This window comes from Notamacropus eugenii, chromosome 1 (assembly GCF_028372415.1).
Source record: "Notamacropus eugenii isolate mMacEug1 chromosome 1, mMacEug1.pri_v2, whole genome shotgun sequence".
Lineage (NCBI taxonomy): Eukaryota > Metazoa > Chordata > Mammalia > Diprotodontia > Macropodidae > Notamacropus > Notamacropus eugenii.
In genome coordinates, this window is record NC_092872.1 from 617,492,597 (window position 1) to 617,520,450 (window position 27,854).

General features: G+C 37.4%; 1 protein-coding gene across 2 annotated transcripts; it reads right to left on the reverse strand.

Annotated features, from left to right (window-relative positions):
- Window positions 1-27,272, reverse strand: FNTA (farnesyltransferase, CAAX box, subunit alpha). Of its 2 annotated transcripts, none has more exons than XM_072635032.1 (9): window positions 26,999-27,272; window positions 23,664-23,749; window positions 22,760-22,874; window positions 21,099-21,203; window positions 13,870-13,996; window positions 7,799-7,947; window positions 2,122-2,184; window positions 1,139-1,310; window positions 1-694 (listed from the first exon to the last, which is right to left on the reverse strand). In XM_072635032.1, the coding sequence occupies exons 1-9, from the start codon at window positions 27,208-27,210 to the stop codon at window positions 572-574; spliced, it is 1,152 nt and encodes a 383-aa protein (XP_072491133.1). In that variant the 5' UTR covers window positions 27,211-27,272; the 3' UTR covers window positions 1-571. The 2 variants fall into 2 exon arrangements, with proteins under 2 accessions (XP_072491133.1, XP_072491134.1); XM_072635033.1 differs by having other exon boundaries at window positions 23,664-23,777; window positions 26,999-27,222.
- Window positions 27,273-27,854: the final 582 nt, after the last annotated feature.

Consider the following 27,854-nt stretch of genomic DNA (forward strand, 5'->3'; position numbering starts at 1 on the left):
TTTTAGGTGTATCTACAGTTTTATTACAAAATCATTTTGTCATTTAGTCAGTTAAAGCGATAGCAAGATATTACCAGTGCAGCTTCTGTAATAGCTCTAATGAATTGCAGCAATTGTATTCCTTGCTTATAGTCTGTTACCTCCACAATATACAAGTTATCTGCAATTGTTACTGCTGCAAATCTGAATTCATATATACTATTTAGGAAGGAGCTGAGTGGTAAGAAATAGGTGAAAAGAACAGAATGTTTAGGGCCTTTAAAAAATAAACAAACATAGAATTATTCATTATTCAACAATTCATTTGGGAATTGTTATTTTAAGGAGCTATGTTACTTTAAAATGACAGCCAAATTAATACTTCTAGAGTTAGTCTGAATAGCAGGAGTGCCCAAAGAGTACTTATTATGCTTAGTGCTTGTTAGGAAGCAATACCTGTGCAATGCACTTGTTGTCACACACCCACACAGGTAGAAGGAAATGATCCCTCTGGTTTTAAGCCATGTCACACTTCCTTGCTCCAAGTTTCTTTTAAAAATAAAACTATTCCATTAGTGTCTTCTGAATGCTGTTATTGCTGCTTATCTGTTGGCAAACTTCCTTCTGTGCTGTGTTTGTTTTGAAGGGATCTTCCAATATATCTCCAATATTCCTTTCTTATAGTGTCTTTTTCTTTAGCTAGAATTTCACATAACTAGAAATGAAAAACAGTAATACTTTAAGATATAATTCCATTTACAGCCAACCCCACTGCACTGTGATTTACTCTAAGCCAATATGTAACAGGTCCTCCTACTAATTAATTTTAGGGCAGTTTCTTAATCTTTTATCATTGTTAACATTTTTAACATGCCAGTATTTTTTTCCTCTTTGGTAGAAGAAACTGATGAGCACCAGAACAATACCATAAGCCACTGGTATTGATTTGATGGCAAAAACACTGCCTAAGGCAGCTTTAGAAGATGTCTATATGATAGGAAATTTGAAAAATGCTATCCCAAACCAAATATAACTGAGTTCCGACTTCCTATGAAGGACAAGATATAAACTTAGTTGAACTTTGCTGACTTTAGTATCAGGAGTGATACAGAATGGAAATCAGATTGCCTGGAATAGACTAGAAGTTCTAGTAGCTCACCTCTAATGCTTTATTCAGTGTATCTTCCTTGTTGTCACATTGGTTTTCTAGCATATCTTCATATATATCCACAAGAAAGGCAATCAGGTAGGGAGAACTGTGACTTGGCTGTAAATCTAACAATTGCTCTAATAGATTGGGATACTTGGAAAGGCCACGATCCTGCAAAATCCTAAAACAAAGAAAAAACACATTGAGAATTATAAAGAAGACAAGGTAAAATCTTTGTGCTTTGTTAGTTACCTAAGGATGACCTCAGGTAAATTATTTCTAATGTGCAACGACAAATAAAAAGAAAAGAGAACAATGACACTGGCTACTTTGTTGTCATAAGGCTAAAGCAGGAATAAGAAAGAGCTGAGTTACAATACAGCCCATTAAGGGCACTTCCAATTGGGGGTTCATTTTACTATCTTTTCGGTTTTTATGTATTTATTATCTATTCATCAGCTGTCAAAAAAGTGGTAGGTTAAGTTTTAAAAAATTTTGGACTGAAACGTTAAATTCATTCAGTTTGACCAGGTGTTACTTATTAGCAGTTGTAAGAAGTCTGGTGGGGAAGAAAGTTAACATGAAGTTTTCAGAGAGGCCCCCTTCTCCCATTGGGGAGCTCCTCCTGTCCCAGGACAACAATCCTTCACAGCTTCTTTTATGTGTTGTCTCCCCTCCATTAGAATGTTAAGTTCTCTTTGAGGAAAAAAGCTGTCTTTGCTTGTATCAGTATCCTCAGTGCTCAGCACAGTGCCTGACGCATAATAAGAACTTAATAAATGTTTGTTGATTGAATGAAAAATAGTTCTATTTTACCATGTATGAGATCTAGTTAAAAATTAAATCCATATTTAAATTCAGATTTAGAAGACATTTTCCATCTCAAACATCAAAATGTATATGAATATAAAAAAAGCTAAGAGGTTATCATCATTAATGATGAATGGGTACTTAAAATTAAAAATGAAAATCCCAAATCAAAAACATCTTACCCTTTTAAATAGTTCCATGCACTTTCATTATGTGGTGCTGTTTTTATCATTTCTAGAGTATACCTGACAAGAGAAATTGAAAGGGGCATGAACACTTAGAAAAGATCATACAACCATAGGAATAAGCAAACAACTTAGCTTTAGTTAAGGTTAGCGTGCACTCGCGCTCTCTTGCTCTCTCCCTCTCTCCCTCCCTCACTTCCTCTCTACACCTTTGGAATCTCTAAAATTAGACACAACAAAATGCAGTTCCCTAAAATTCAGTCATCAAACTATGGTATAAATTCTAGTGATCAGCATCATTAAGTAATGTTTATTTATAGATTTTCTTCCTCATATTTTCCGCCAACTCTGAGGAGGAAATACAGCCCCCTCAATAAAGAAGAGTTGAAAACAGAATTTCCCCTCATGGGGAGGTTCCCTCTTTGAAGACTACAACAGAAACAAGGAGTAATTATGCTCTCTGCTCCTGGACTGAAAGCTATCACCAACTAATCTTTGTTATTTTTGGTAACAGCACCTAATTGGAGAGGAAGGAAGAACTATGGTTCTATGTTAAAATTAGCCAGGTTGGTGTGAAACTAATTAATAATAATAGCCAATGGGGCAAGTAGGTAGTACAGTGGATAGAGCACTTGCCCTAGAGTAGAGAGAACCTGAGTTTAAATCTGGCCTCAGGTACTCACTAGTTGTGTGACCCTGAGCAAGTCCTTTAACCCTGTCCCCTCCTGAGAAGTTAAGTGTGTCTTGCCTAGGGTCACAAAGCAAGTTAAGCTTCGGGCAGACTTTGAACCTAGGTTTTCCTGTCTCCAAATCCAATACTCCATTCACCGCACCACCTTGCTGTCTCTAAATAATTTATAAATTATTATTAATTTACAAATACTTTTGTTGATGTTACATACTAAGAAGAAACTGAATAACATGGCTTTATGGAATACAAAGTCATTGATTAAAAATGCCCCAAAGTTCTACCTTGATTCCTCATGGTAATCAAACTGCATTCTTCCTTAAAAGCTATGCCAACATAGGGAAGGCTATCACTCTAGAAATGTTCTGAGTATGTTCCCAGAGATGGTCTGCTTCCTAAGGACCAGCTTAACTAAGAATGGAAAGAAAACTGACAGTTTCCAAGAAACATGGAAAGATGTCTGTGCACACATGGATGTAGAATGAAGTAAGAAGAACTGACAAGTAAAATAAAAAACCTATAATGCTGGCTACTTTGTTGTCAAAAGACTAATGCAGGTATAAGAAAGGACTGCTTTACAATACAGCCATTAAGGATAAAGACTTTTCCTATAAGGGAGTTTATTTAATTGAGCAATTTTGATGACCATCATAATGTGAGGTGAAATAACTGAAAGATCTCATTAATGACCAAAGCAGAGACTAATCATGACTTCAATGATGCATATCTTCCATTTCTTGGTAGAGGTGAATTACTAGAGGTATGGAAGCAGACATTCTCAGACATAGCCAACATCTTGATTTGTTTTGTTTGACTATACATAATTATTATACAGGAGGGCTTCCACCTGGTGGGAAGAGGATTGTGTGGGTAGTGACAGACTGTTCTGAAAAGATCACCAGAGTCACAAATTCAGGGTAAAATGAGAAAGGTATTTGTGTTCAGAGGTGGTGTTCTTGGATAAAGAATGCTCAAGAATTCTCTGGGCTGTGTACCTATCAAGAAGAAAGTTCAGAAGCCAGCAGCACTGGTGAGGCTTGCATGACTGGAATGGAGGGCTCTCACAGTTCCAGTTTCCAAGTCAGTCTGAAGCCTGCAGAGGAATATCCAGGGCAGTAATAGCAAATTCATGGAAGACTTACAGTTCTATCACTGAACCAGCAGAACTGTTTATCTGACTGATAGAGACCAAGTCCAGTAGCAGTCAACTGCTGCTCAGATCCAAACCCAGGTCAGGAATTTTCAGAGTTCAGATCAAGGTAGCAGTGATTAGATTACCCTAGATCATACCACTTTGAGAACATTGAAAGCTTGCAGGTCATCAGCCTGAGTTGTCTCTGAGAACTGGGAATAACATTTAATACTCCTAAAAAAGTAGCAACAAGACCAGACTAGACATTTCCTCTAGAAGTGTAAAGAGTCTTGCCCTAATACAAAGTCCAAACTTGGGAAGTCGTCTAGAAGGATGAATAAACAAATAAGAATCACAACATTAAAAGACATCGTGGTCACAGCTACTCAAGATATAAAATGACAACAAAACATCCACATGCAAAGTTACAAAGGAAAACAGGTTGGGCACAGATTCAACTAGAATTTTGAAAAGAGATGAAGCAAGAGTTTTTTTAGAAGGGTTTTTAATAAATGAACTGAGTGCTTGTATCTTTTTGCTTAATTTGAAGATAGTTCCCATCCATTAATAGGCCCATGTGACCTTCTTAAATTACATGGAAGCCCAAGTCTCATGTGGAAGGAGGAGCTTGCTGAACTGGTGGAGCAAGGCTGGGAGAAAGTGAGTCAGACTATCAGAGCTAGCAAAGAGCAGGCAGCAACCAGCATGAGTGGGAGAGCTTGTCAGTGATTTTGTTTAAGGGAGCTGGTTTGTGGGAAGCCTAAAAGAGGGAAGGCTTGGGGATGATATTGCCCCCTGCACTGTTACTGTATATAGATTTCTTTGTTGCTATGATGGATATGGCTTTCTGGTGTTTGAATTAGTTTTGGTTCTGTCTTCCATGTATAGAGTCTGTTATATCTGTGATTCAGAATTGAATCACATTCATACTCACAGCTGCCATAGGCACTGTGAATCAGTGCTACAGGCAAAAATTGCAAAGGAAATTGGAACTATGGAAGAAAGAACTGAACAACATCAAAGAAATGAAAATTGGCTATCTTACTTAACAAAAGGAAACATTAATTTGTAGAGTCATTTCTGAATCAGCGATCGGTGGACTATATTCTGAATGCTGATTATTCATCCACTTGTTAGGGCAAAGCCGAAAATCAATACCACGTTAGAAGAAATAAATGTAAGAAGATACAGAGCACATTTACTATAGCTCCAACTTGGCCAAGTGACAAAAACAGCTAAGTGGGACAAAGAAAAGATATAGTTGTGTAATACTGTTATTCAAAAATTTTAACAGACATAAAATAATCATCACCCCAAGGAGACCTAAAGACCCCCAAAACTAATTCAGTCATCAAACATAATTTTTAGGTCAAATGGAAAAATACGCCAGACATGGATCATTTGCAAAACCTTACAGAGGTGGATCGGAGAATAAAACTATTGCTACATTATAAAAAAGCAAGAAACAATGGAGAGAAAAACAGAGGTTAAGCAACATCTTTAAAACCATATAGCTAAGCATGGTGTGAGATCAATTAGGACAAATCCTTAGAGAATTTAAAATGAAATTGAAGAGATGAAAGGGGAACAAGTGTATCTGGAATTTAAACACCTCTCTGTCTCTAATGTACTACATGGGGAAGAGGAAATAGCACTAAAGGAGAAAAAGACTGAAATAGCAGCTGGACCAGACAAGGGATACAAAAAGAAATCTGTGATAGTAGCAATGTAATTTTTGAGAATGCTGAGGAAGTCTCAAAATACCAGGGAGAGGGTGAGAAGATAAGAAATAATTTGAAGAAATTATAGATAACGATGGGATAAATCATTGTGCAGAAACAAGTCCTTTTTTCTCATCACCAACAGCAACAGCTGCTGACTAACTTCTACCAACTGACAGAAAAGTATAAGTGCCCTGAAGCAATACCTCTAGCTCACTAGTCCTATTTCTTAAAGCCTAGGCTTCATAACATCCTTCCAAGGAAGTAATTCTTATAGAGAAAAGGTCAGCCATTCCCACTAACTGCCACTCACAGGGCAGGCAAATCAGCCTAGCCAAAGTCGAGGGGCACCCAGAGGGAAAGAACATGTGTCATGTGGCAAGTTAAACTACCTCCACTTTGACTGCCATATCTCCTCAGATCCTGATGGATAGCCCAGGATCCTGAACCTAAGAGTCTTGGAAACAGCTGTGACTCCCAAACCACCAGACTAACCTCTAGGCCAGCCTCCATAGCTATCACTGGTAGGAGAAACCACTGTGGGGAAAAGACCCTACTTTCTCATCATCACATGCAATAATTGCTAACCAATTGCCATCAAGAAGAAAATAAGCATAGGAGTCCTGAGAATGGCATCCTCCAGACCTCTAGTTTTGTTTAGAGGTCAATTCTCTCTTTGAGACCTCTCTTAGAGGTCATCTACGGAAGTGGCTCTTTTAAGGTCTAGTCATCCCCATGGGCTGCCACTCACAGGACAGGCAGTTCAGCCTAGCTGAAGCTGAGGAGTACCGTGTGGACGAGATGGAAATTTGGTTTGTGGCTGAAACTTTCTCTGTGTGTTGTCTCCCTCTTCAGAATATGAGCTCCTTGAGAACATTTTTTCTATTTGTGTTGACAGTGCTTAGTACACAGTGTTTAACAAATATTTCTTTCCTTCATTAGGATGACAGTAACTACTGACCAATATTCTGACTTTCTTATTTCTATAAAATCTTTATTAAGATCATCTGCACACCTATCAAGTATAAAATGAAAAGCTAAAACCAAGATAAGAGCGTGCTATCACACCCACAGTCATGGATACATTATAGAAGTATAAATAAAATGTACCACTAAACTGGTACATTTTCAGCTACAAAATACTCTGCCACTTCGAAGTGCTTTTTATCAAACTAGTACTTAGCTTTGACATTTTTTTTGTGCATGGGAGGAATGGTCACATAAGTCAAATATAATTTGATGATTGCTTCAAAATTTCTAAGCTCTGACTCCATGCTTGTGAGCACTTTCCCTAACAGTAAAGAGAGTAATTTCTCCATGACTTACACAGATGGTTTAATGAATGGTTACAGCCAGGAGAGTTCTGGTGACATGACTTAGACTGGTCCTTAAGCAGATAATCTTGCACCAAGGTTGTATTAAAATCTTTTCTAGTTTAGTATGACCTGCCAGAACTTGTGCTACATAGCCTTTGAGAACTTATAGTTGCTTCTACTCCAATCAACAAATAATCCATCCATAAGCTCATGCTCTAAACTAGGTGCTGAGGATAAAGATATAGGGAGCAGTATGGTACAGGGTGAAAAAAAATCATAGTCTCTGAAGTCAGAGGATCAAACTCCACCTCAGATACTGGCTATCTGTGGGACCGTGGGCAAGTTATTTCCTCTCATCTATAAAATGAAGGAGTGGACTAGAATAGCCTGAAGTCCTTTCTAACCCTAGATATCTCATCCTCTGGCAGTCCTCAACCTCAAGGAGCTTATATTCTACTGATAAGAGCTCCTATATATAAAGTACTTGACATACATTATATCTCCTTAGATCATCACTGTAACACTGTATCAGCCCCATCTTCCAAATGAGAAAACTGAAGTTCACAGAAGATAAAGTCTAAGTCCCTGGTATTCCAAGGCAGGATCTGAATCCAGATTTTTTGCTCCAAATTCAATGTTCTATCCCCACCATACTGCCTTCACTGGAGGCATCAAAGTAGGAATTTAGTAGACCTTTAAAATAAGTCTTTAAAGTAGCTAAAGGATACTAGGAAAATCTGAGTTCTCTTGTGGTAATGATACCAAAAGAATTTTAAAGAACTACGAATGTAACTGGTCACTCTTGAAGTATACTAACTGGACTTCTCTCTCCAGGATAGCAGGATCATTGTAGCCTGAAGTGTTAGAAATTACAAAGTGTCTTTGGTTCCAGACAGAGTTATTTCTCACGTCTTCTTTGAGAAGTTGGTCTACATATTGCAGCTCGTTATCCCAAAGCTTGAATTCCTAAAGAGAAAAAAAGAGAAAAATGTGGAAATCTATGATAAGTATATTTGATATGCATTTTTAAAATTTGAGATTACTCAAAAATCATAAGCCCTAAGAGATAATAAACAATTTTTTTGGAAGAAAAAAATTCATCATTAATAGGTCTAGCTACTTCAATATAAATTGTACTGTATAAATATAAACTTTAGTTAATTTATGATTGTCCTAATTATGATGAAGAACAAAAAGCTGGAAGAAATCTCAGAGATGGTCTCATATAACCTTTTATTTTGAGAATCAGGGATTCTTAAAAAACTCCAAAATGATCTAAATTCAAATACATCAATATGTCAAAAGGAACAGTTTTTCTTTCCCAATTTATTGCCCTGATTAATAATTCCTTCCTAGTCTCAGCTTTGAGCAGAGCTGCCTCCATACTTTCTAACTCACATCTTTACAGGGAGTAGGAAGTAGATAATAAATGTTTTTATTTTAAAAGGCTCTTCTTGAAATCAAAATCTTGTTAGGTGGGAGCCAAAAGGAAACAGATAAGGGCAGCATATTAATAATGAAGCTGGCTGAAAGCAAAATAGGGGTGCCTCAGCCTCAGTGCCAAATTCTACTAACAAAAATTTACAAATTTGTCAGGATAGGGCAATCATGAATAAATCAATTACATAATTCTTTTGACTTCAGCCAATCTACTGGTATATACTTATCTCCTACTATGTGCCCAGCATTATGATAAATACTATGTGAATTGAAATTGAAATAAAAAAAACAAAACAGCCCCTGCTTTCTAAGACTTCATTTTGTTAGATAAGACTAATAATTAGGTGGAACTAAGAACTAACTGCATGGTATGGTCTGTACTTTTATAAAAGTAATAATAATTGATATAGTCTGGTCAGTCTAGGCATCCTTCCCCTAGGAGAAAGAAAAAAGAACACGGTCAGAAACAACTAGAATAACTAACAAATGCAAAAACTTCTAACCATTGAGCACCAAAGCAATATTACCTACTCCTGTATGCAATCCTTATCTAATAAGCTTACTTAGGTCCGATGTAATCAAAGGTGCCAGAAGTCTCCTTATCCTATAATGATGCGTTTGTAAATTGCTCTAGTTTCCTTTGCTTGAGTAAAAGCTTAAACTCCAATGTTCAGGAGCCATTCAGGTCAGTCAGCAGTGTTGGCAGATTTGATCAGGTCATGGACAGAACTCAAATGTGCTGTAGCAGGCCTGAATGAAGACAAAGCGGACCAAAGTGGCCTACGTCCTTGCTATAACCTTTGTTTTAAACATCAATAAATTATAACTGGGCAAGCTGCTCTTAACTGTGAACTGCCCCTTCTCCTTAAATATAAGTAAGATCATTACAGAAACAACAGTTGCTTATATAGTTGACAAAGTACTTTCACAAGTTATTTCACTTGAGCTTTACAACAACCAAGTGAGGTTGATCAAACATTCCCATTTTACAGATAAGAAAACTCACACCTAGAAAAGTTATGCAACTTCCTCAAAGTCACATAGCTATCAAGTGGCAAAGCTGCACTCAAACCCAGGTTTTATGATCCAATGTGCTCTTTCAAATATAATATGCTGCCTTGATGTCTAAAGCAATATATATTCAGAGAACAGAGAAATGGGGGAGTGTTAGCTGGAGAAAGCTTTACACAGAAGAATGGACACTTGAATTGGATATTGAAAAATGGCTTGGATGGGGGTAGGAGAGTTGGAAAAGGGGATAGTAGGTGGGGAAACTCAAGTACTAAAGGGGAATCTAGGTGGGACAGTGGATAGAGCATTGGCCTTTGAGTCAGGAAAACCGGAGTTCAAATCTGGCCTCAAACACTTACTAGCTATGTAATCTTAGGCAAGTCATTTAACCCTACTGCCTCAAAAAAAAAAAAATAGAAGGTATGTAGAAAAGATGGCTCTAGTTATTTGTGTGTAAACTATGTTGGAAGATTCGTTAAGAAAATAATGGGATAAAATGTTTGTTAGGCAAAATGGACTGGATTATGGAGAGCCTTGAAAGCCTTAAAGTAAAGGAATGTGGACTTGATATAGCAGATAATATAGGCTCTCTGCACATTCTTGGGTGAAACAAGTAATATATAAAGGTAAGGACTAGGGAATTAGTATAATCTGCATGGCGTATAGGGATGAATAGATTAAAATGCAGAAAGATAAGTAAGGGCAACTGGCTAGATGGCTGCTGTGATAATCCACAGAATCTTCCATGAGGTAAAGGTGTAAACTAGATTGGCAACAGTAGAGAAAGTGAATCTACAAAATTTCAAAGGTAAATAATTGAACTGAGACACAGATTATACTTGGAAAACATAAAATCATATAGGAAAATAAGAAGCTTAGAAGAGGTAGTAACAAACCTCACCTAAGTAAAGTAGTCCCTGAAAACTAGATGAATCAGTGACTTCAATCAATTAATCAATAACAAAAATCAATGACTTCTTAAGTCAGCAAGAAACATTAGAACAAAATCAAAACACTGAAAAAAGGTGAAGAAATTCTAATATTAAAAAAAGTTAAGAAAAACAAATATAAAAATCACTGGATTTCCTGAAAACCATTGTTTTTAAAAGCTTGGACAATATATTTCAAGAAATCATAAATAACAACTGCCCAGATCTATTATAGGAACCAGAAAGCAAGGTGCAAGGTGAAGATGGAAAGAATATAGTAATCATTTCCTGAAACTCAAAACCCCAAAATGAAAAGTCCTAAGAATGTCAAAACCCCCATATTAAGGAAAAAAAATACAGCAAACATCCAGAAAGAAACAGTTCAAATACCAAAGTCAATTAGAATCACACAAGACCTGGCAGCTTCTATTAAATCCATATGAAATTTTGGAATATAGTACTACAACCAAGAATAATTTACTCTACAAAGCTGAGAATAATCCTACAGGGAAAAAAGGCTTCTTATTGAAAGAGAACTTTCAAGAATTTCTAATGAAAAGATCAGAGCTGAGTAGGAACATTGAAATATAAACAAAAAAATCCAGAGAAACTTAGAAAAGTGAATTTATCTGAGTATTTGGAAGAGGCTGTATAATCAGGCTAATCTAAAATTCTCAAGGGGGGAAGAAGAAATAAAAGTCACTTCAGAAACATAACATCTTTAAAAGATATAAGGGAGTTAAGTAAAACAGGATGAGAGGGTGAAGTGGTTCTATTCTGCATGTTTTAAAAGTGGTAGTAAAAGGGAAGGTAAAAGAAATACATTAGTACAGAAATGAGGAAGAAGGGGGTAGAAGTAAAGATTATATAAATATGGGGGGAGGAACAGTAGAACTCAGATAAGCCTCACTCTTAACTTGAAATTAACAAAGGTGGGTTGAACACACACCCACAGTTTGGTGTAGAAATACATCAAACTCAACAGGGCTATAAGCCTGGGATGGAGGTGGGTTTGGTGAGTGGATAAGAGAAAGAATACCTGGAAGGAAAGAGCTACAAAATAAACTTCTTGATTCTGAAGGGGAGATTAAAAAGTAGAAAAAAAACAGACAAAAAAAACTAGAATCTAAGTGAGTCCCCATCAATTTGGGAATGGCTGAACAAACTGGGGTACACTGAGGTAACAGAATATTATGAAACAATAAGAAATAACCAAATAAATTTCAAAGAATCCTGGGTAATATGCATTGATGCAAAGTGAACAGAAACAGTAGTACAATCTAAAAGAACAATATTGTGAAGAAAAACAACTCTAAAATACTTAAAAATTCTGATCAATGCAGTGACCAAACATGCCTCCCAGAGGGACCTATGACAAATCATGTAACTCATCTACTGACAGAGAGACAACAGACTCAAGGTACAAAAAGAGACATATATGGCCTTGATATGAATTTGTTTTGCTTGACCATGCTTATTTGTTAAAAGAGGTTTTTTTCTTTTGGCTTTTAAATGAGGGGAAGGAGATAAGCTGAAAGGGAAGAAGTAGCAACAATGATGCAAAAGAAAGGAAGAAAGAGATCACGGAAACTTTTTTTTCAAAATGCAAAGAAAACAGAAGGAAGAAGTTCAAAGGAAAAGAGCAGCCAAACAGGATAGTTTAGAAAATGATGTTTACATTTATTACATATTTTTCTCAAAAAAGCAAGTGGTATGAAAGGGAGACTTACGGTTCCATTCACAATCCTCTATTAAGTGTGGTGCTATATATACGGAAATATTTTTTGGTATTTAAGTTTAGAATAAAAAAAATTTTTAAATAAAAAAGTGGATTGAGGAGCCTGGGAAAATATAGAGGATAAGGGGAGGAGTCAGTCATTAAGCACTTATTAAGTACTTACTATGTTTTGAGGCACTGAGCTGTTATGGAAATAGGGAAGGGGACTGAAAGTAGAAATCACAAAGGTTGCAGAAGAACCAGGAAAAGTACGGTTCCTTACAAGTAAAGGAAGCAGAATCTTAAGGAGTAGGAAGTTAACAGTGTTAAATGCTATGGAGAGGTTGAAGAAAGTAAGAACTAATAAAAGGCTGAATTTTTATTTGATTCAATATTTTGCAAACTGGTAAAGTAATAACTTCAGTTTCATATAAGTTCATTTCAAAATAAATTCTGCTGGTTACAATTAGGAAGTACTAATTTTAGTGAAAAGTTACATTTTATATGCCCATAAAGTAATGATCATACAATATAGTTTCTTAGGAAAAGCTTCAACGTGGTACACCAAACATCAAACACTGGTCAAACAATTAAACTAAAATTTTTCTATGTGGACAGTTTTATATGGTTTTTAAAAGTTTATTCTTTTTATTTCAACTATTTACCAATCACATCTGAAGTTATTCCTTTTTTTCAAGTGATGATTAACCAGGTACAAATTAGATCAAATACAGTAGATTCAAAAACAACAAATGTAATCACAAGTTCTCAGGTTTTAGAATCTTCCAACAGGGCTTTGGCATTATTACCCTTGGCACTTTTAAAGATGGTTTTAAGCAAGGCACTGAGATAAACTGGGGGATTTGTTGAGCCCTCTTAAAATGCCTTTGGAAAAGGATTATTAAAGTAATAATGGACAACTCTAATCCAACTTGGAAGTTTGGAATTTTAAAGGAAAGATCTTTTCTTAAAACAAATTTTTACTTCTTAAAACAAGTAAGCATTTATGGGGAAAAATTTATAAGAAATACCAATTTCATTGTATGCTACCTTACATAATTTTTTTCAGAGCACATATTGCTGCTCTTTATTTTCTATTTAATATAAAATTTTAATTTAGAAATAGGAAAAATGGCCACTGGGGGAAAAATTACTCTAAATTTATGCTCATGTTAAAGAACATGTCCAAGAGCCTAAATATTTAATTTACACTATATTCTATGAATTGGCTATATTTGAAGTAAAGTTCTCTCTACTGGGGAAATCATTATTAGGCAGTCACGTGAAATATTTCCCCTAAGAAAAGTTTCAATGACACTTTCTTGTTCCATGACCTTTTCTGAGTTCTTTTGTACCTGAAAAGGGCCATGACATTTAAATTATGTGTAGATTTAAAAAAATTTTTTCTCAAAGCAAGTTTTACTTTGTTTAATAACTTTTGGATATATTATTCACTAACAAATGGACACAATATCAACATATTCAAGTTTAAGCTACAGAACTGTGATAACTTTAGTTATTTTATTTGCATAATTTCCCAAGGAAAATATAAAAATTGACCAATATTAAAGGTCCTCTTCTTTAAAAAACTTAAACAAGCACTTTAGAAGACCCAAACTACTTGGAAATTACTTAGTGTATTTTTATTTCAGAAGCATAAAATTTAAATTTTAAAGTTTATTTCAAGGCAAACTCTAGATTTTACATTATTATAATAATATAGGCAAGGCATTTTACAACTCTATAAACATGAGCTGAAATTGTTATAATAAACAATGGAGAAGACAGTACCTGAATGACCCACTGTCGATGTTGCCAGGCATGGTAGTTCTTTGCATCTTGGTTAAGAATATCAGCAATAAAATCAAGTTCCTGAGATGGGTCCTTCAGCCACTCCACCAACACTCGCCTGTGATGCCTGAAGCCCCAAACAAATGAGACAAGTGTTGCTTAATATTAAGTAAATTCATTGATCGTTGTTTAAATACCTACTAGGCACAAGTCACCAAGCTTGATACAACAATTAAAAACCCAGTTGCACACATAGCACAGTCTTCAGTAGAAATCATAGTTCTTGAATTCAAGGAGATTAGAAAACTTATTAAAATCACCTTAGGGACAGATACTAATTACAGATGCCATTTATGAGTCAAGTAACACAAATGAAGAAAATATCAGCGTAAGAAGCCTGAAGGGAATTTATGACTATTGGCAACACTTTAGCCACAGAGATCATCAACCTCTTCAGAAGTGTTTCATGGTAACTAGACAAAGTAAGCATGTAGAGTAGCGGGAAGTTCAGTAAAGAACATTTTCTTTCAGAGTTAGAACAGATGCCTTCTGTGTCTTATGAATTACTTCTAGATAGTCACTTCCCGAAATGTTCCCTCCCCAGCAAACTTTCCCTTGTAATAAAGAAAAAGTCAAGCAAAATCAATACACAATGACCTCATCCAATAGTATTTAGCATTTTTTAATTGTAAGCTCCCACCACTGTTGAAAGGAGAGGTACATTTCATCACCTATTGCCCCAGAGCAAGACTGGTCATTATAATTATTCAGAATTTAGCAAGCATTTTACTGTCCCCACCATATTGCCCATTTTACTTAAATTTTTGTGTACATTGTTTTCCTGGTTTTGCTCCCCTCATTTTACAAGAGTTCTTACAAAGCTCTTCATGTTTCTCTGAATTCTTTATATTTGTCATTTTTTACTCTACAATAATATTCCATTATATTCCTCTACCAGTGTGTTCAACCACTCTAATTGATGAGTCCAGTTCCATGCTACTACAAAAAGTACTGTTATGACTACTGTGACGTATTTCTGTACTTTCTCTTGTGTTCAGTAAAGTTAATAAGCTAGTATGAAGCAGAAAGGCTGCCATGAGAAACTGACATGGATTTTGATGAGGTACTTTATGATAATAATAATACACATTCAGAAAGATGGACAGTAGGTAACTTTTTTCTGCTTTAACTCATGAAATGGCCTAGACAAGTGTTCCAGTCTTCATGACAGAAGGTGAAACTGTAATGATGGATTTCTTAAAGTAAAAAAAAAAAAAATCCCAACAATTTCCCGCAGTCATCACTACTCTCAACAAAGACAACAAGCCTCTTGGTCTGGTTAGGAATCATTAACTTAAGAATTTGGCAAATTGCTTGCCTTTCCAGAATTTATAACCCAATAATGGTATCAGAGAGCTATCTCTTGAAGAAAATTTGATTAAAAACTAATTCCAACTTTCAGGGCCAAATGACTAGAGCATACTGCAATTAATATAGCTGGCTTTAGGCTGATCAAACATTATTTTCTCCCCATCTCCACCCCAACCCTCCACCCCAAGTCAGTGAGTATTCTGATTACTCTTTCTTCCAATCTGCCCTCCCCCTATCCTGTTCCCTTTTATTTTCCTGCAGGGAAAGCTAGATTTCTATACTCCATTGCCTATATATCTTATTTCCTAGCTGAATGTAAACACAATTTTTAACATTCATTTTTAAAGCTTTGATTTCCACATTCTCTCCCTTCCCCCTACCCATCTAACCTCATTGAAAAGGCAAGCAATTCGATAAAGGTCATATATGTGTAGTCACACAAAACACCTTCATAAGTCATATTGTAAAAGATGAACTGTACTTCCCTCTATCCTGTCTTGCCCTCCATTTATTCTATTCTCTCCTTTGGCCTGTCCCTCTACCAGGGCAGCTAGGTGGTGTAATGGATAGAGCACCAGTGCAGGAGTCAAGAGGACCTGAGTTCAAATCTCACCTCAGACACTTGACACTCACTAGTTGTGTGACTTTGGACAAGTCACTTAACCCCAACTGCCTCATCCTGGGTTATCTCCAGTTATCCTGATGAATATCTGGTCACTGGATTGAGATGGCTCTGGAGGAGAAGTGAGGTTGGTGACCTACACAGCCCTCCCTCATTCAAAACAAAGTCAAGTGCAAGTCATGTCATTATTTCTCTGATGGCATGGTCTTCTTCGGCAATGAAGGATGAACACATACCCTCTTCCAAAGCTTCTGAATGTCCTGTTCCCCAGTCTGTCATCCCTTCTATTATCTCCTCTTTCTTATCCCCTTCCCCCCTGCTTTCCTATAGGGTAAGATAAACTTTCATACCCAATTGAGTATGTATGTTATTTCCTCCTGAAGCCAAATCTGACGAAAGAAAGGCTCACTTATTCCCTTCTTCCCCTCCATTGGGAAAGCTCTTTCTTGCCTCTTTTATGTGAGATGTTTTACTACATTCTACCTCTTCCTTTCTCTTTCTCCTAGTACATTCCCCTCAACACTTAATTTTCTTTTTTAGATATCATCCCTTCATATTCAGCTCATTCTGTGCCCCCCCCATATACATACATACACACATACGCACACATTCCTTCCAACTATCCTAATATTGAGAAAGGTCTCATGAGTTAGAAATATCATCTTTCCACGTAGGAATGTAAACAAGTCCCTTATGGTTTCTCTTTCCTGTTTACCTTTTTATGCTTCTCTTGATTCTTGTACTTGAAAGTCAAATTTTCTATTCAGTTCTGGTCTTTAAAACAAGAATGCTTGGAAGTTTCTCTATTTAAGTTTTATTTATTCCCCCTGAAGTATTACACTGTTTTGCTGCATAGATGATTCTTGGTTTTAATTCTATCTCCTTTGACCTCTGGAATATCGTATTCCAAGCCCTCCAATCCCTTAGTGTAAAAGCTGCTAAATCTTGTGTTATCTTGATTTGTGTTTCTACAATACTTCTATTGTTTCTTTCTGGCTGCTTATTTTATCCTTGACCTGGGAACTTTGGAACCTGGCTACAATACTTCTAGGAGTTTTCCTTTTGGGATCTCTTTTCAGGAGGTGATCAGTAGATTCTTTCCATTTCTATTTTATCCTCTGGTTTTAGAATATCAGGGCAGTTTTCCTTGATAATTTCTTGAAAAATGATGTCTAGGCTCTTTTTTTGTTCATGGCTTTCAGGTAGTCCAATAATTTTAAAATTATCTCACCTGGATCCATTTTCCAGGTCAGTTGTTTTTCCAATGAGATACTTCACATTGTCTTCTGCTTCTTCATTCTTTTAGTTTTGTTTTATAATTTCTTGATTCCTCATAAAGGCATTAGCTTCAATTTGTTCCATTCTGATTTTCAAGGAATTATTTTCATCAGTGATCTTCTGGACCTCTTTTTTCATTTGGCCCATTCTGCTTTTTAAGGCATTCTTCTCCTCATTGGCTTTTTGGACTTCTTTTGTCATTTGGGTTAATCTAATTTTAAAGGTGTTATTCTCTTCAGCATTTTTTTTGGATTTCCTTTAGCAAGCAGTTGACTCCTTTTGCACAATTTTCTTGCTTCTTTCTCATTTCTCTTCCCAATTTTTCCTCTACTTCTCTAAAACCTTTTTTGAGATTTTCCATGGCCTGAGACCAATTCATATTTTTCTGAGAGGTTATGGATGCAGGAGCTTTGGCTTTGTGTCTTCTTTTGGTTGTACACCAATGACGGAAGAAAATACCACTTCACCCAGAAACTAAAAATCTATAGTCTCTTTCTTTTCTCCCCCATTTACTCATTTTTCCAGCCAATTACTTGACTTCTGAGCTCTTTGTTAAGTGGAGGGCTCCAGAAGCAGCCTCTGCTTCAGCAGTCTCTGCTGCCACCCTGGGGATGGACCACGCTCTCCTCTCAGCCTGGTGAGAGACCTTTCCCACTGACCTTTAAAACTGTCTTTGGAGTTTGTGGGTTGAGAAGTCTGGAAACTGCAGTATCTGCCAGCAATTCAAATGAGAAATGGTGACAGCGGCTAGTTGCAGGAAAACTTTAGCTTGTTATTATATTTTGTAATGTGAGCTGTCACTCAATTGAAGGTAAAAGAAATCACCAGGCAAATTTATGCCAAAAATACAAAAACTTTTCTTTATGAAAAATGTTTTTAAATACAAGTAAATAGAAAGTATATATGTAGTAAAGGTAGTTATTTGCATTTTATACAATAGCAACATTTATCAACCTACAGTCCTTCTCTCTGTCAAATGATGCCATGATTACGGACTTTAGAACACTAAGATTATAAAGTGCCTAATGATGTTATCAAAGAAAGATTAAATGATGTACATTGTGTATTATTACACAGGCACCCTTTCCATAAGACTACCTTGACCAGAGTTGTTTTCATAACAATGCCTATACCTGCAACCAATTCCTTGGCAACAGCTGCACCGTTATAATAGTTCAATGGAACCACTCTCATAACATAATAGGGAAATGAATTATATTTTCACAGAATCAATTAATGATACTAGGAAGAGTATGTTTATATGCTAAATGATTAAAAATTAGTACAACAGAATACGTAATCTGATAATCATACTATATAAGTTCATTGTGTATATACACATAGACAAAACTAACAGGAAACATACAAGCTTATATATATATATATATATATATATATATACAGAACACATATTATACTATACTACACTATACAATGATAAGGAAAACAAATCTTCAGAAAATTTGGAGTATGACCTACTTAAGCAGAATTATCCTAAGAGAATTTACAGAGGAAATGAGACAACAAAAATGGAACAAATCTGCTAGTGCTTCCATGATTCCTTATTTTTACCTTCCTGACATTTCATACTCACCTACCACATGTGGTTTCTTAATATCTTAGTGCCTAATATGTTAATAAGGAAGTATGAACAGCACTGTAAGTGAAGCCAGGAAGACCAAGGCACATAAGAAAAAAAAAAATCTGTGCTGCAAGTGATTGTTTTGAAAACAATGAAGGATTAATTTTCAAGGTATCTGAAAATAAGATCCTGAATGACTGAAAAAAGTCATAGATGGTATTAATACCCAAAAATATATTCAAGGGAATATCAATAAATACCAATTCATACACCTACCTTTTTATCTCTATAAATCCACAATGAGAATAACCTACAAACACACATCAAAAGAATCACTGCTGAAAATACAAAACAAGAAGCAGGAAGGTCTGTACAATTTTCTAAAGCAGTTCACAACTTCTGTCATTCAAAAAACAGCTCAGTTTCTGAGGACTATATCCAGCCCCAGACCATAAACAGGAATTCTTGAATGAAATTTCAGGATCTACTCAAAAGAGATTATCCTAGCAATCTATTCATAAAAATGTGAGGATCTTGTCTGGTTCAAACCAGTGATTTCATTGATAAAGGGAACTCTCTGTGAAGAAACTCCTTCTACCAATACATATCAGTGACTGGTCTTCAATACCTAGTCTTAGTTACCTGGTGTACACTGAGAGGCCACTCCCTTGCCCAGGGTCACGTATCTAGTATCAGTTAGAGGCAACATCCGAACTAAGGTCTTCCATACTCCCAGTCTACCTCTTTATTCACTATGACATAATGCCTCTAAATTGTGTTTATACTTTATTTATAATAAAGCATTTGACTCAGTATAATAAAATGTAGCCTTAAAAGTTCTCCTCCAATAATGCGTCTCCTATGCATATTGTTAAAATAATATAAGATTCCTTGACAGATAGAACCACTGAATTTGTTCAGTTGATCTTCTATCAACACCAAAGGAGACATAATACAGGGAGATATATGCCGACCAAATTAGTTCACCTGTCATGGGTTATGTCTTGCATAGAATCCAAATGGAAGAAGGATTCCTTATAGTTACTGAGGTCCTCCAGATGTTGCTGTTTATGGATGATATTGTGTTAATTGCATCAAACCCCAGAATATTACTGGACCTCCTCAATGAAATTCATGAATGCTAAAAAGAGACTGTTTTAGCAATTCATTTAGGAAGAAACAAGTAGATAAAGAATGGCTGTTGCGCAGAATAAGGCAGGTAGATGGATGGACAGACAGTCCACTGAGTTAATCTGTCAATATCTATCTTGGAGTGACATTAAATGAATGATGAGTTGTGTCTAGAATTGAGCAGGAAAAACACACTCAAATTTGGACTGAATTAGGAAAGTTCCCAGGACTTTTAACGATCCCAAGGGATTCCCCAATATAAAAAAAAAAAAGCAGGTTTTTAATGACAATATTTTCTGGGGAGGCTACACAGCTGTGAATCATGGTCCACCAAAACTTCCAAAGAATTAAAATTACAGGTGACTTTAAAAGCAGTGGAGACTTAAAGTGGTTATAAGTAGGGTATAGTACATTACCAACAATGATGTGTGCTAGAAATAATCCTGTATTTGGAATCAAAATGAACCTACATCTAAATCCTGCCTCTAATATTTAGTAGATTATGTGACCACAGGCATTCACTTACACCCCTCAGCCTCAGATTCCTCTTCTTTAGAATGAAGATGTATGTATAAATGAAATAATGTAGTTAAAGTGCTTTCCAAACTTAAAAGTGCTACATAATATCAGCTACTATTATTATTACTGTATTTAAGTAGTGGCATAAAATACATCATACAGGAAATGTTTTATTTAGGTGGTGGGAACCAGTCATATAATGAGAACAAAGGTAACAGATGGACTATTATCCTTTGTAACATTACCCATGTAATGTCTACCTAGTGGAATACCCCTTATAGAGTACTCTGTGGGAGGAACATGGGTAAGAATCATATTTGTATCCCTGTTAATAGCGCCTTCACTCAGAGATTACTTTCCATTTACATAGTATATACCTTGTATGTACAGAGTTACTTACAAAGCTGAACTGCACAGGAAATTAACTGTAGTAAGAAAATCTAAGATCTATTCAAAGTATTAAATGACAGGAATAGTTTAGGCTCATAAAATACTTCACAGTTTATAAAGCATTTTCTTTTATAAAAAACTATGAGGTATGTAGTATACATAGTATTTTCCTCATTTTACAAAAGACCAATCTAAGAGAGATGACCATGGCTAATAAGTAGCAGGTCCAGAATTTGAAAACAAGTATTTTGATTTCAAGTTGACCACCTCTTAAAACAAGCATGGAAAAATAATTTTACAATACAAAGGAAAAAGCAAAAGGTTTGTTTATCTTACCAGACTTGGTAGTTTTTGGGCTGTTCCTCAATTATTGCAGTAATATAGTTCATTTCCTCACTTAAATTCTTTTGTAGAGACTTTAAGAGAACTCTCCGAAAATGCCTGCAACCGAAATAAAAATCACCGAAAACTTCACTACTCAAAATGTTTTGTATAAACAATATAAAGTGGTAGGTTAACAGTTTTAAAAAATTTTGGACTGAAACGCTAAATTCATTCAGTTTGACCAGGTGTTACTTATTAGCAGTTCTAAGAACAACATAAAGCAAAAGTTTAGATAGTAAGATTTAAATAATTTTGCTTATGCTCTTCCTAGTGTATAAGTATATTAAAAACTTCTAGAGAGCTAAAGAAGTTGGAACTCAAAGTGTTAGGATCAACTGTAATGTTCTTACCACTAGGAAATAAGAAATACAGGTTAAGGGGTAAAGAAAGCTATCTGGCCCTACAGGACAAAAGAGAAGACGGAGACAAGGGCAGAGAGGGAGGATAGAAGAGAGAGCAGATTGGTCACAGGGGCAATTAGAATGCTTGGGTTTGGGGGGGGGGGAGGGGATAAAAGGGGAGAAAATTTGTAACCCAAAACTTTGTGAAAATGAATGTTAAAAGTTAAATTAAAAAAAAAACACACACAAAAAAAGAAAAAAGAAAAACTTCTAGAAACGCAAACAAATATTTTTCTAGCTTAAAAAAACCTTTCCATACTTGTCTTTTTCATATGGGTTAGGTCAAGAACAAAAGGCTTTTCTTAAGAAAATGGTTAAAGAAAGAAATTAAACTTCTAACCAAGAGTATCTCTTGCCTAGTTTGTTTACATCCTTGCCATTCCTATCTCCAGAAGTACTGTGCACACTTAAGGACAGTGTCTACTTCTCCATTCAAAAAAGTTTAAAATACTGCTTACAGGCAAGACATCTCTTACACAATCCTGGGGGGAATGGTCAAGGAGAAACTGTATCTCAACATATTGTGATTTTCTGCTTGTTCAAGATTCTTTCATATGTTACCTTAAATTGTCCTGGGAGACAATTAGGGAGATATGTCCAAGGTTATGGGGGAGCTATCTGTCTAAGCTAGAAATGCTTAGATATTAGATTAATGTTAAACTGTTTCTGCAGATATGACACCATATTACATATTCCTCTCCTTTGCACCTTTTATAAGGTATAGCCAAAATAGCACAGGACCTCACACCCATCTCCCATCTCCATGCCTCTGAAATGAATATCCCATGTTTGGAAACTACCATTTCATTTCTGTATCTTAGAATATCTTACTTTCTTCAAAACTCTGCTCAGTTGCATGAAGCTTTTCCTGACTCTCTAGTTGCCGGTGTCCTCTTTCCTCTATTTAAATTGCTCTTATTTTGTGTGTGTACACACCCACACACCCCTTCCTATCTTTAAATGTTGTAATAGGGTTTTGTAGTTTTTTCAAATTATGAGAATGCACATAGGATCAGACATTCAGAGCTGAGGCCTTAGAAGCCTTAATTCCATGGTCTCATCTTACAGATGAGGAAATCATGGACTAAAGAAGTTAAATGACTTGTCCAAGTACAGAGATTATGGGTTAAAGAATTACCACTACACCACTATGGCATATGTAGTGAGCATGAGTCATTTAAACAAATAAAAATAATATAATTGATTGCTTACCACACAGTATAATTAGCTGCATTTAGCTCAATAGCATCTCCAGTTAATTTAAAAGCCCGTTCACTTCTTTCATCACGTTGCAGAACAGCTCGGAAATAATCATAAACATCTCTAACTGGAAATAGAATAATTAATACAAAAGTATTACAAATAAACATCCTTCCATTTAAAGTCAGTATCATACCATCCACATTGTTTTTCTAAACCCTGTGCTGTATCTCATAGTACACATTCCCTACTTTTAAGTTTATATAATAGCTCTTATTTAAATACTCACACATATATTTGTTTTATGGACAAATAAAAACCTGACAAATACAAATAATACTCTTTCTAGTGGTTAACAAGGTTCTACTGTGGTTACCACAGATTCAAATTTCATAAAGGACTCAAATCTGTCTTTGGATAGTGAAATAAGGGTTAGCTCAGAGTATTATTTCATCATTATTTGTCCAAGGTAGATCAGAAAGGTTGATGGCTTCTGAATCTTTAAAAAGTATAGGAACAGTTATTAAGAAAATGATCTAAGTATCAATATGGTAGGTTTAAATTCACCCTCATTTGTATATACCTCAAATGATACTAGCCTGTATTTAATTAAAAGTATGTGAGCATACGTTACAATGGAGTAATGAAATACTAAAGAGTGCAAAACAAAAATTTAGATCAAATGCAAGATAAAGTGATTCACATATTTAATTGCACAGTCCATATAGTAAAGAATAACATGAACTATAGATATGATTATGTTGTTTGACAATGTAGCTTTTTTTACATGGCAAAACAATCCATACATCTTGCTATTATAAAACATTTGACTACCTAATTGGCCCACAAAAACTGTGAAACTGCAACTTGCCCAATAAACTTTTCTCCCTTATGCACTAGACAAAAATAAACTTACATTTTTCACTATAAATTATCTGGACCACTGGATTTGGCCCATCATTCTGGGGCACCGGCTCTATATCAGCCCATTCTGGTCTGTCCCTGTAAATATACATTTTTCTTTTCAGTGCTTGAAGACAGACAGATAAGAGAAAGAAAAAGGACTACAGTGTTTATTAGATTAAAAAATTATAAATATTATTCTCATAAAACATTAACTCTTATAGATACCTTAATATAAAAACTATAAAATCCCACAAAACAAAAAAAGTCATTTTGCTACTATTCATCTTATGCCTTTATAGTATTATCAAATAAAAATCTTATAGACACTTTAATATAAAAACTATGAAATCCCACAAAACAAAAAAACAAGTCATTTTGCTACTATTCATTCTTATATCTTTACAGTATTAACAAATACAATTAGGATTCATAATTATCTTCTTTCGCAAAATAAAAACTTTTTTACACAGAAAGGTCTTTGAATAGAACAGTAAGTCTTTGCAACAAGTACACAAAGCTTCTAATTTAGAAATGAATCTAAATGTACCAGTCTGAGATCAGAAGTCACCAGATTTCCCTAATTCAAAAGACTCTTGTCTTCAGATTCTGTTCTACTTCAGAGTCAGCATTTCTTCTTTGGAATAACAATTTACTGGGAATGTGACATTTTAAAGTCACAATACCACACAGCTTATTGTATATTAGCTAATGTTATCCACAGAAGGTTACTACTATCTTTGGGGGAACTGTCTATCCCATAAGCACGAATTTACCTTTACATACAGCTAAACTGTAACCACAAACTTTTTATGTTGATCCACAATGGTGATGACACTATAACTTTCTGACACCCAGTCAATCCTGAAATTTTGCCCATTATGTAAAAGGATTAGTGACAGGAATGGAATGGGAGGGAATGCACCAGGCACTGTGCCAAGCGCTTTATAAATATTATCTCATTTGAATGGGGAGACAGACATTAGTAGAACTTAAGTTAGTATAATACGTGAGATCTAGGGCCTGGAAGAACAATAACAAAAAAACGGAAATACTTCCAGAAAAAGCATAGTTTAGTCTTCCTGGGGCATAGATTATAAAAGTTTTATGGCAGTTACAAAACATTTAATTTGTGCCTATTTAATAACATTTCCACAGATTTTTAAATTATTTATAACATGCATGCAAAAATGCCAGAGCAGAACAGGGATTCTATATCTCCTCTCCTGACTCCCAAGTTTGGAGCTACTTTCTAGTTGAAAACTAGTCTGATCTTTCTGGTATATTTAGGGATCTAACTGTTGGAGGAAAGTTGTGAATATCATTTATGTCCTCTGCTATTCTGGATAGGCCTCCTTTTCCCACACTCTAGGACACTGTAGGGATCCCTTTCCTACCTGCCCCCAATCTGCTTTTCAGATCATTTAAATACAATTACCCAAAGAAGATGAGGCAATCTACTCTCCTTCTCTTTGCCAGGTGAAACTGAATTCAGCAACCTATGTTCCCTTTATTTTGGACAGGAGGTGGAGAAATAAAGAGTAATAAATGCTCAGCCACTAAAGACAGACCACTGTGAGTTGTTTGTCTTTGTACAAGGCAACATTCACTGGGGGAAGAAATTCACTGTGGTGTTAAAACAAAAGGCAACAGAAACATTTTTTAAAGTGTTGTTGCTGTTTACTCTTTTCCGTTGTGCTTCACACCATTTGGGGTTTTCTTGGCAAGGATACTGCAGTGGTCTGCCACTTCCTTCTTCAGCTCATTTTACAGATGAGGAAACTGAGGCAAACAGGGTAGAGTGACTTATCTAGTAAGACTCTGAGGTTGGACTTGAACTCAAGACCCGAGTGACTCCAGGCCCAGTGCTGTAGCCTTGTTTTGTTTTTTTAAAATGGGAGGACTAAATTTGTGCCGCTTGGACCCGTGGGCCAGAAATGGGCTTAGTCAATATAAGATCCAAAAAGGAGATAGATGTCAAAATGAAAAACTTAACTTGCTAACAATGAAAAGTTTTTAAAAGTGGAATATACTGTCTCAGCAGGTAGTGAATTCTTAATCACAGGATGTCTACTAGTCCAATATACTGTTTCTGCTCTCAAAGAATTTGCAATTCTATTCTACCACCCTTCCACTCAAACACACAAGTTTCCTTTATATAAGCAGGCCTTATTCTATGATCTGGAAAGAGATTGAAGGCAGGTAGAAAAGAATGTCCAAGCATCTGGAAAAAGGAGGCCTATCCAAAATAGCGGAGGACATAAATGGTGTTCCCAAGTTCTCTCCACCACTTAGACCCATAAACATACCAGAAGAATCAGAGTTCTTTTCAACTAGAAAGTAGCTGGGCGTGCAGGAAGCATCAAACTTGGGAGAGACAGACTCTCCACTGCCCCTTAAGAGTCAGGGCCGAGTTTCATTTCACCTCCTGGAACCTGTTTCTAAAGAAAACAGAAATGACATCTAAGTGGCAGGAGAGGCCTTGTAAGCTTCCAGAATGAACAGCTGGCCTTTCCCTAAGGAAGACCCAGGACCCAAACACAACCCCAGCCCCGTCTTGTGTCTGACTGCTGCACTGGGTGGATGAAGCGCTCCTGCCACAAGCTCCCTACGCCGATGAGAACACCAAAAGTGGCACCGAGCCTTCCTGAGCGGGGGCACAACGGATGCTAAAATTTACAGTTTTAACTACAACCTAAGGAGTAGAGGTCGTGGTGGAGCTGGAGACCCGCGGGTTCTTAGGCTCCGAGTTACCCTCCCACTTCGGCCTTAATTACCCGCGTGCCTGAGTAACTCCTTCCCCTCTCGGGGCCAGGTTCCTACTCTGTAAGACCAGAGAACAAGGCTGGACGGGCTCTGACGCGCCTTACACCTCCAGGTGGTGCCCGCGCCAGGGATGGGTGGGTTCCAGTAAGGTCCGAGTTAGGAGTCAACAGGAGAGTCCTTTAACTCCCCCAGAACCCGAGAGAGCGAGCGAGCCGCAGGGCCCGGCGGGCAGCCGGCTTGGGGGCCGCGGGGCGGTGGCGTGCCGGAGGGATGGGGGCCTGCGGCATGGCGCGGCTGGAGTCGGGGGGGGGGGCCACAGAGGGCGGAGGAGGCGCGCCCATCCCCGGGGCTGGGAGGCAGCAAGGCAGGGGAGCGGCTGGGGTGGGAGATCCGGCAGCGGGACTCGGCCCAAAGGCGCCGGAGAGCAGCGGAGAAGACACGCGCGGGGTCCGAACCGAGGGGAGGTCCCGAGGGGGCCGCGAGCCCCGGCCTAGCCCCGCCGTCCCGGAGGGAAGCGAGCCCGAGACGCCGGGGGGGAGGGGGGGAGGCGGGCTCGTCCCGCCGCGGGAGGGGGACTACTACCTGTACAGGACGTAGGTGGGCGAGTCGAGGCGCATCAGCCCGTAGTCCTCCGGGAAGGAGTCGCCTTCCACTTCCTCGGCCTCCGCGGCCTCCACAGCAGCGGCCTCCGCAGCCGCCTGGGTCTTGGGCTTTGCTCTGGGCTGCTCCGACTCCCCGGCCGCCAAACCCTCTGCGACCACATCGGCCTCCGCCGCCACAGGGGCGGCCGCCATCTTGCCTGGTCCGGGGGGCGGTAGCAGCCCTGCTCCTTACTCTATCCGCCTCCTTCCCTTCTTCCCCTTCCGGTCGCCTCGCCAACCATAGAGACGCGGGGGAGCACAGCCGCGTTCGTCGGGCCAAATTCCCACCCACCTCCGGGGCAAGCCGCCCGAGGGGCAGGGGGGCGGGGCGGAGGCGGAAGGAAGGCGCGGAAGGGGAGCAGTTGCAAGTGCGCAAGCGCAGATGCACTTTGAGGTTCCCGACCTTGGGGCCGCAGCCCTTCCTCCGCCGGTGCTGTGGGTGCCCCTGGCTCAGCCTGCCCTTCTTCAGACTCTAATGTACGCCGCCGGCATCCCTCTCCTGCCCCCCGCCCGCACCATAGGCGCTGCGTTCTCCCCTCTCTGTGTCTTCCTACTAAATGGAAAACGCCTGGAATCCTTCGTGTCGTTCCAAACGTTGACCCCCAAACCTACGAGGCCTCCCCCCAAAAAGATTACTTTTGTCCAAGAAAAAATAATTAATAAATAATAAGTCATTTAAAATTTTTTAAGAAAGATACTTTGCATTGAAGGCACAAATCTGCCGGGAACAATTTATTTAATTAACATTCTAAATCTAAGTATTTCTAGCCTAAACCTAGAGAGTTGTTGAGTCGCCT